The sequence below is a fragment of the Monopterus albus genome, unplaced genomic scaffold, assembly GCF_001952655.1.
Source record: "Monopterus albus unplaced genomic scaffold, M_albus_1.0 scaffold129.1, whole genome shotgun sequence".
Lineage (NCBI taxonomy): Eukaryota > Metazoa > Chordata > Actinopteri > Synbranchiformes > Synbranchidae > Monopterus > Monopterus albus.
The window spans coordinates 72,574-82,550 of record NW_018128009.1 but is presented as its reverse complement, the minus strand read 5'-3'; the positions used below and the strand labels follow the sequence as shown (position 1 = coordinate 82,550).

The 9,977-nt window shown below is 39.1% G+C and overlaps 2 protein-coding genes across 2 annotated transcripts in view; one reads left to right on the top strand and one right to left on the bottom strand.

Annotated features, from left to right (window-relative positions):
- Nucleotides 1-2,619: 2,619 nt before the first annotated feature.
- guk1b (guanylate kinase 1b) lies at nucleotides 2,620-8,640 on the top strand. The gene is made up of 9 exons (XM_020612946.1): nucleotides 2,620-2,671; nucleotides 4,113-4,228; nucleotides 4,371-4,412; nucleotides 4,787-4,912; nucleotides 6,056-6,152; nucleotides 6,794-6,932; nucleotides 7,973-8,057; nucleotides 8,139-8,224; nucleotides 8,374-8,640. The coding sequence occupies exons 2-9, from the start codon at nucleotides 4,117-4,119 to the stop codon at nucleotides 8,404-8,406; spliced, it is 720 nt and encodes a 239-aa protein (XP_020468602.1). The 5' UTR covers nucleotides 2,620-2,671; nucleotides 4,113-4,116; the 3' UTR covers nucleotides 8,407-8,640.
- A 140-nt stretch (nucleotides 8,641-8,780) lies between these two features.
- The window catches only part of obscna (obscurin, cytoskeletal calmodulin and titin-interacting RhoGEF a), a gene marked incomplete at its 5' end in the record, with an annotated part of 39,924 nt that continues 38,727 nt past the window's right edge, over nucleotides 8,781-9,977 (bottom strand). The window contains one exon of the mRNA XM_020612951.1: nucleotides 8,781-9,724. Coding sequence (XP_020468607.1) covers nucleotides 9,544-9,724 — 181 coding nt within the window. The remainder of the gene's footprint in view (nucleotides 9,725-9,977) is intronic.

The window sequence follows — 9,977 nt, the reverse complement described above, 5'->3', positions numbered from 1 at the left end:
ATAGCTTTGTGTATGTTTGGATTGGCGTGTGTGTATATGACATTGACTAGCAGAACAGCTCGACTGTATTTACTGTACAAAGTTTGCCTTTAATTTGAAGCTTTATTATTTGTTTAGCTCCCCTAGGTGGGAAACATTAACAGTAATCTCATCATGTTCACGCTCATTTTGTCTTTGCCAAAAATGTGTTTTGTTGTATAAACTCATTAAATCTAATTTTAGCAGTGTTACTACAATTAAACCTATGTCTAAAAAGTTTCTGTTTCATAAAATCTTTTAACTGTGGGGATGACATAAATATTCACCGGTTGAATTTGACCTCAATGGAAAAGCAAATATCTCAGAATGTTTAGTCCTGTTGACTGTGTTATGATGACTCTGTGTGGTGTATTCACCTTTTAAGAAGTGGGTCGGGGCAGGATTAGCCAGGCAGAGCCAATTGTTGGTCATCTGGAGACGAGGGACACTGAACCATGCTGTTCTGAGAGACAAAGACCACGTAACCATGGACACTACGAGGGTTAATCACATCATGCAAAAAAGGAAAACAGCACAAAAATGTAGCATAAAGGAAATGGATATTTTTAGCAGCAAAATAATATAAATCTTAAGCAGTTTTAAACTATATGGTTGAATAGTAGCGCGTGTTCCCCATATTTGTACCACTTTTCTACCACCCTTGAGCAAGGCTTGTAAATGTCAGCTACTCTAGTAAAGCCACATGATACAGTGCCTTGCGAAAGTATTCGGCCCCCTTGAACTTTGCGACCTTTTGCCACATTTCAGGCTTCAAACATAAAGATATAAAACTGTAATTTTTTGTGAAGAATCAACAACAAGTGGGACACAATCATGAAGTGGAACGAAATTTATTGGATATTTCAAACTTTTTTAACAAATAAAAAACTGAAAAATTGGGCGTGCAAAATTATTCAGCCCCCTTAAGTTAATACTTTGTAGCACCACCTTTTGCTGCGATTACAGCTGTAAGTCGCTTGGGGTATGTCTCTAACAGTTTTGCACATCAAGAGACTGAAATTTTTGCCCATTCCTCCTTGCAAAACAGCTCAAGCTCAGTGAGGTTGGATGGAGAGCGTTTGTGAACAGCAGTTGTCAGTTCTTTCCACAGATTCTCGATTGGATTCAGGTCTGGACTTTGACATAGCCATTCTAACACCTGGATATGTTTAGTTGTGAACCATTCCATTGTAGATTTTGCTTTATGTTTTGGATCATTGGCTTGTTGGAAGACAAATCTCCATCCCAGTCTCAGGTCTTTTGCAGACTCCATCAGGTTTCCTTCCAGAATGGTCCTGTATCTGGCTCCATCCATCTTCCCATCAATTTTAACCACCTTCCCTGTCCCTGCTGAAGAAAAGCAGGCCCAAACCATGATGCTGCCACCACCATGTTTGACAGTGGGGATGGTGTGTTCAGGGTGATGAGCTGTGTTGCTTTTACACCAAACATAACGTTTTGCATTGTTGCCAAAAAGTTCGATTTTGGTTTCATCTGACCAGAGCATGGTGGCAGCATCCTGGTTTGGGCCTGCTTTTCTTCAGCAGGGACCGGGAAGATGGTTAAAATTGATGGGAAGATGGCTGGAGCCAAATACAGGACCATTCTGGAAGGAAACCTGATGGAGTCTGCAAAAGACCTGAGACTGGGACGGAGATTTGTCTTCCCACAAGACAATGATCCAAAACATAAAGCAAAATCTACAATGGAATGGTTCACAAATAAACATATCCAGGTGTTAGAATGGCCAAGTCAAAGTCCAGACCTGAATCCAATCGAGAATCTGTGGAAAGAACTGAAAACTGCTGTTCACAAACGCTCTCTATCCAACCTCACTGAGCTCGAGCTGTTTTGCAAGGCGGAATGGGCAAAAATTTCAGTCTCTTGATGTGCAAAACTGATAGAGACATACCCCAAGTGACTTACAGCTGTAATCGCAGCAAAAGGTGGCGCTACAAAGTATTAACTTAAGGGGGCTGAATAATTTTGCACGGCCAATTTTTCAGTTTTTTATTTGTTAAAAACGTTTGAAATATCCAATAAATTTCGTTCTACTTCATGATTGTGTCCCACTTGTTGTTGATTCTTCACAAAAAATTACAGTTTTATATCTTTATGTTTGAAGCCTGAAATGTGGCAAAAGGTCGCAAAGTTCAAGGGGGCCGAATACTTTCGCAAGGCACTGTAGATTGTGGTTGTGGGAAGGTTTCAGGAATTAAAGAAAAGCTGCTTGCAAATCAAAAGGTTTGGTCAGAGTTTTACAATCATATGAAAATACTGGTATTAAGTATGTTTACCCCCTTAACCCTGACCTTTTCTTTTCAAAGCCAAACCCCAGAATCTCCTCCTCAAGCAACAAGGACTTTAGCAGAAACAAATTCACCCACTGAATCTGTGCACAGCCTCTGCGGCAGTATGTCATTTAAACTGTGCAGTGACGTGGTCATTGGTGACCTGCTCCTTGTGTCACCTGTATGGGCAGTGTGGATAAAAACAATCCAGCATGCACACATGTGATTGGTTGCTGAGCTGAAGGGAGGTGACGTTAATTCAGACTGACAGTGAGCTGCGTCAGTGACACACACACATACGCTAACACATATGAAGTCTAGCTGAAGAATCATCTGCTGCTGAATATCTCCACAACACACAGGTAAGATAGAATTTCTGGCTTTTAAAAACTAAAAACTCTGAAAATAATCATTCATTTAGTATCTTGAACTGAACAGTACTACAGTAAACATATAATTAAATACACTGATAAAGAAATAAACATTATTGCTTGTATGCAGGTGAAATATAAACTAATTTGAGGCTGAGTTCAGGTTTGCACTTCTTTATACTTGTGTTGCAAGTAATGAAATAGTTTGTTATATGGCACATTCTATATACAGTATAGCAGTTTTTTGTTTATTACTGAAATATTTTTAATGGCAGTCATTTGACAATTCCATGGTTGGTTAGTGAAAACGGGTAAAAATGGGTTTCTGTTAAATGTAAAAGCTTAACAAGATTAAGAAAAGGGGCAAATAATAGGTTGTAGTATTCATTTCTCTAGTTGTACAGGTGCATGAAGTACTCATTTACTTGACTAAAAGTGGAAGTGGTGCTATGTAAAATATACTCCATTAATCATCATTACTATAGTGCCATTATTTATGATTAACATGTAAGCAGCTTGTTGAGGGCCGACAAGTGTTTACAGCTTTTTATATACTGCTGGTTAGCACAATCTGAAACAATGCAGAAAAGTAACTACTTACTACATTTTTTAGATAAATGTAAAGGTGTAAAAAGCACAATATTTCCATCTGAAATGTAGTGACGCTGAAGTTTAAAGTAGCAGAAAGTGTAAATAAAAATTGCACACAAGCACACAACTGGTCTAAATGTACTTAGTTAATTCAACAGTGTGAGCATTTTCTGACAGCCACAGCCTCCTGTGTTATTCAGGAAGAGTGATTCAGTGTTGATCCTGAAACATCAAATGGGTCACCTGTCCTGCAGTTTTTGTTTTGCTCAGCTCAGATCCAATTAGTCCTGCTGACTGCCCTGCCATGACTTCATTAACACACACTCTTAACATTAACCTCAAGGCCTCTGGCTGTCTAACGAGTCAGCAATTAGGACATGGACATGCTTTAATATTTTAATTAAGCAAATGGGATGCAGAATTTCATTGTCATTTAATTGTTAGTGGAAATTAAATCCACAGTGATAAGAGAGCAAAGGTCTGCTTTTAACCCTCTGTGTGCATGTTGACAGTGTAGCTGTCAAGAGAAGCTTGGATCAAAGGATTAGGCTTACTGCGCCTTAGCGGAGCTAACAGGAGAGCTGGTGAGCTTTACCAGCACTGCAGTTGTGATGTATAGAAAGAAAGGGTTTTTAGCAAAGTAAGATCCCTGTGCTTTAATCACAGAGCTGAACATCACCCAGTGGGTGCTATGGCTTGAATAATATGATGCTCTGCATCCTTTTCTAAATCTGGCCGCCATTCCTCTAATGCTGAATTCCTTCTGGCACATAACAGCTGATTCTTAATCTGCTTCTATTCACTCTGTCATTCCATGTCTGTGTCCGTCTGTCTGTCTCAGAACGATGTCAGGACTGAGGCCTGTGGTGCTGAGTGGCCCCTCCGGAGCAGGGAAGAGCACTTTGTTGAAGAGGCTGATAAAGGATCACGAAGGCGTCTTTGGATTCAGCGTGTCACGTATGTTTGTGTGTCAACCAATGACTGGCTTCCTCTGCAACATCCTGTCTGAGGAGGAAGTGGGACAGGGGTCATGGTGTCTAATGCTGTGCTGGTCAGTCAAGCACTGAGTAATTTTACTGATGAACTCCTCTTCTTACAGACACAACAAGAAACCCTCGACCAGGAGAGAAAGATGGCAAAGGTACAGTAGCTCTAGCTCAAAACAAACTTTTTGGTGACACCTTTGTAGTTGTAGATCTACACACAGGTGGGTGGTTGATGTTTTTAGCACCTTTATACTGTATTAGAATCATCATGATCTGTGATTTACCAAGCAGCGGCCCTGGACTGTGATACAAGTGCATTGTATAACGTAGGGTAACTGACAATACAGCTCTTTATATTTTGTTTCTACACCACCACACCATTTCCTAGCCTCTCCTTCCTGCCACAGTAACACCCACAATACTTCTTACTCCCAAGTGAACTGCACAAATGGTTTTGTCTCCTGTGTATACTAGCTCCCTTGATATGAAGGGATAAATGTCTTTCTGTGCCTTTTTGCTCTCTCCATAGGGCTGAACAAGCTCCCCATGCTTCTGGGGGCTACTTTACTGCCTGTAGCAGACATCCTATCCTCTGAAGACTTAGAAATGTCAGCCTCATTTTCGTGTCCAAATGAATCAGAAACCACAGACAAAGGTGACCTCAGTGTGATTCCTGATCACAGTTTTTTCAGGCAGAGGGATGGGGGTTACTTCATCACCCTGGCATGCTGTCGCTGGATTCATAGGGACTAGTCGTGTGACAAATAAAAAGAAAAACAAAAAACATGAAATAATCCAGTCAGGATCAGGATCAGACAGTCTGCACTTTGGAGTAAAAAGCTTTTGAAAATAGGCCCCTGTGATGCCAGTGCCTTGAGGTTTAACTCTCCTGTTTCCCATTGATAGAACACTGATGATTTGTAACCAACCATTAACATCACAGGACAAAGATTCAACACGTGCATCTTTTCTTTAGATACATATGATCCAGCTTTTTCAAACACATCTGTTTAATGTGTTAAAACAACTGGAAAACTGACTATCTTGAAAGAAGCACAAATGCTATTCTTTTTTTCTTTTTTATGAATATATTTTGTTAATCCAGTAACTCAGCGGCTCTGCAGTGGATTTTGTTTTTGACCAAACTGAGGTTTTGATCTTACACAAAAATATTTCATGTACTGCAGTAGTGAGTGTAATTTTGCCTTGTTTTTAGGCTTTCTATCTATCTGTTTACAGCACAGTTCCCGTTCTAGCCAGCATTTCCCCCCAGATTGTTACTTTATTAATCTGAGCAGATTTCATGTTTTCATGCTAATGATTGTGTGCTATTGCAGCGCCTGTTAGTAGTAGTAGTAGAGTGTTTGTGCCTTAAACTTTGCTGCTTTTGATCCTCCAATGTTTTAATGTTGTAAAGATGTAGACTTATGGATCTGGTATGGGCAGTATAAAATCTTCTGTGACTGTTACACTAATGGCATCTTTAGAGAATATGTTGCAAAGACTATTTCTTGTGTGCACGTATTATCCACAGAGGGCATTGACTGCTTTTTACAACATGGCTTAAAATTTATCTCAGAGGTGAACATCATTTACTGAAATACACACTATCATGTATGAAAATTGTGGTATTAGTCAAGTATTAGTGTCTGTGTCTGGACTTGCTTTAATACTTATCATTGCGATGTTCACTGCTTGCTGTGACAAAACTGGGGTCATCCTTCACTAAAATATTTTAATCTATTGCGCAAGTTTTTATGGCAGAGGTGGATTTTTTTATTGATGTTGCATCTTACAGACTACCACTTCACGACGAGAGAGGCCATGCAGGAGGACATTGACGAGGGCAAATTCATTGAAAACATAATGTTTTCTGGCAACATGTATGGAACAAGGTATATTATTTGCACCCCTGTATTAATTTAACAGCAACATTTATTTCTGTAAATTAGTATTATTAATATCCCTGTTCAAAAAGCATTTAACTGGCAGTTTCCTAACAAGCTACTGACATGCCCGGTAGATCATGTATGTACTGTTAACTGTATGATTTCAGTTTTTAATGGTCTGTGTCAGGAGCTTGTCCATCTTGCCTAGAAGAAAAATGTGAAAGAAGAGCCAATTTATTGAGTAAAATTACAACAAACTGAAAAAGTATCAGTGTCACACACTTTGATCAGACTTAATCCAAAAGAAATGAAGACCGTTGACTTATATAAGAGAACACCCTCAGGCTGGGCTGCATGGATCCAGAGGCTACTGTATATAATAGTTTGGTGACACATGGAGCTTTAACACTCCATTAGGTCAAAAGGCACAATGCTAAAGCTCAGCACCTCGTGTATTACGTTTAATCTCTGAGGATAACACACAGTCACTGCAGTGTGGATCCTCTTACCTTAGTCATTACATGTGAGAAGCATAGAATGACATGGTTCCACATTCAGACGTTAAACACAGCTCAAAATGCTCCCAGGTATTAAATAGCTTTACATTTGGTGTAATTTCATACTATAACAATTCTTTGATTCTCCAGTAAAGCTGCCGTAGAAGATGTTCTGGCTAAGAACTTAATCTGCATCTTAGACATGGACATCCAGGGTGTGAAGAAGATTAAAGAGACTGACCTGAACCCCATTTATATCTACATCCAACCTCCATCCATAGAGATCCTGGTAAGTGTCCAACTATATGTACTTCATTAAAGTAATTAATATCCTTGCTTGTGTGAATCACGCTGTGAAAGAGTGATAAATAGGCAAATTTATAACAACATTCATTACACGGTTTTTTGCTAGAAACTGATCAGCCATAACATTATGACCACTGACAGGTGACGTGTCTAACATTGATTATCATGTTACAGTGGCACCTGTCAGTGTGTGGGGTGTATTAGGCAGCAGGTGAACATTCAGTCCTCAATGTTGATGTGTTGAAAGCAGGAAAAATGGGCAAGTGTAAGGATCTGAGCAACTTTGATAAGAGCCAAACTGTGATGGCTGACGACTGGGTCAGAGCATCTCCTAGACCACAGATCTTACTGGTTGTCCCCGGTCTATAATGGTTAGTACCAACTAAACGTGGTCTAAGGAAGGACAAACAGTGAACCAGTGACAGGGTCATGGATGCCCAAGGCTCACTGATGATATTCATATACTGTAGATTAAACTTTTAAATGTCATTCATCCTTTTCAAAAGATTCTACTTAGTTTGAATCTTTGTCTCTATGAAAGGAAATGTTCAATGACTATAGTGGTGATATGACACCTAGAGTTGGGAGGCTGTTGGATTTATCCAAAGAATGACCACATTTTTCACTCCTTTCACTCCAGTTTCTCACTGAATGGTTGACTCATGCTCTTCCTGACAGTATAGCTCTGGCAGCAAACACATTCACAGAGACCCACAGTGAGCTGCAGGGTGACACGAGTGCCAGCCAACTGCCACACTGACTCCTGTGTACACAGTATTAGCCAGGTGATCATAATGCTATGGCTGATAAGTGTATACTTTGAGCCACATTAAATGCAAACAAAGATTTCCATTGAAACATATTCCTAAATACTGAGAGATTGACAAGATTAGGTAATAGAATCAAACTGATTTGCAGAAAAAAATTGGACTTTTACAACTTTGTGACATTATTGAATTGCAAACATCATGACTGATGGCTTGATATTTCATGAAAGAGTCAAAGATGATATTTGTTTCTCAGGAAAAGCGTCTGAGGGAAAGGCAGACTGAAACAGAGGAAAGTTTACAGAAACGACTTGAAGCTGCACGCACTGATATGGAGCTGAGTGAGTTTCTTGGCAGTTCTGCTGGAACATGATGCTGAAATAGAGACAATCACAGCAGCTGGTTGAACTTCTTTTTTCTAGGCAAGGAGCCTGGAATGTTTGATGTTCTTATCATCAACGACAACATAGAACGGGCCTATGACGAGTTGAAAGATATCCTCAATGATGTAAGTAAAATAATACAATATCCTATTTATGTAACAAACATTTTGCTACCATTGTCTGCAGCTGTTGCAGAAACTTTCACAATGCCCTGGACAAGACCATTAATTAAATGCCCACAGTGTAAAAGTATTCCTCATCTCTCTTTCTAAAGGAAATAAAAAAAGTTCAAGAGGCCAAATCATAAGAAGGAAACAGCAACCGTATCTTTTTGCTACTGGACCCACACTGATTCTGGTCTGAATGATCCCTTCTTCACTGACTACACACACACCTGAAATCAACTCTCAGCTGAAGTTTCTTTTATCCTCTACGTAACATGCTCAGTGAAGTTTGGATGGAAATGAAGGACTCTGACTTGTTTTCTCGACTAAGAGAATGTGTGTGTATCCAAACCCACGTATTTCAGTGAAAACAACCTCCAGCTCCAGTTCTATCGTCATCATAGATCAGGTTTAGCACTGGCCTACACACAGATGTGGAGGACTCATCAGTGCCACCACTCAGTACCTAGAATGCACATCATACTGTAAAATAGTTAGAAACTGTTCAGAAAATGATTATACAATAATTTATTTGCCTGTCAAATTCTAAAAGATGGTAGCAACAAATTGTCTTATCAAAGATATGATTCATATTGATGACCAGTGTTATGTCATTACAAAATGGACTCATGATTCAACGATTTACTGTACATGAAGTCACTACATACTGGATATTACATTTAAACACTTGCATGTAAGCATCTATGTGTGTCTGCATACAAATGAATAAAGGAGGACAATGACTGACTGCTTTTGTGACATTTAATTAATCTTCCATTCATTGTTCACCCAATATAGGTTATTAATATGAAACTTAGAAGCATCCAACAAAACCTGTAATCTAATCAATTGACCATTTAGACATTTCAATTTTAATGCAGAAAATGTAGATGTCTTAATTAAATACTGCTTTTTCTATGAAGCAGAATAGCACAGAAAACATCTTTTATTGTAAGGCCAAACTCTCTGACACTGAGGAGTAAAACAACACTTTCTCAAATCTCTCAGTCTGCACTCGCTGCTTAGGCTGAAGCTGTTTCCATGTAAACCAAATCATGCAAAATGCATCACACTCTCACATCTGACCGAATTTCATAAGTACATTTTGAAAACTCATTAAGACCCATCATGTTTTCAGAGGATACTGAAACAATTTTAAAAATCAGGAGCCCCACAAGGAAACATTCAGCTGAAAAGAGGCTGCATAGTTCTAAGAAAAAAATGCTGGTGAAAGAAATTCCAACTTTTTTTTTTTTTATCATTGCTGGAAGAAGGCGTCTTTACTGGAAGAAGGGACCTTGAAGCTTGGTGTGGACCTGGTCTCGTTTCTCCTCCTTCTGCTTGAGATAAGCTTTAAGTTTGTCTGTGGAGAAACACACTTTGGAGCGTCGAACTTTGTGTGGAGCACGATGGGCATGTAGCCACGGGTTGTGAAGACACTCAGCTGCAGTGGGTCTGCCCCTACAAAATCACATTTCCTTATTTTATCATATTTGTTTATGATAAAATATTTCCTAATACCATAATACAACTTCTCTTTCAAATAATATGTGCGTAAGAACAATGAAGACTTGAGTACAGCATCCAGTAGATGTTCTGTAAGTACTGTATTTTCTCATCACACCAGTCCCACAAAATGCACTGCACAGTTGATAATAGTGACTATGGGAGAACAGAAGTTAAGAAATGCTTTGAAAAATACATTGTGAGTTTA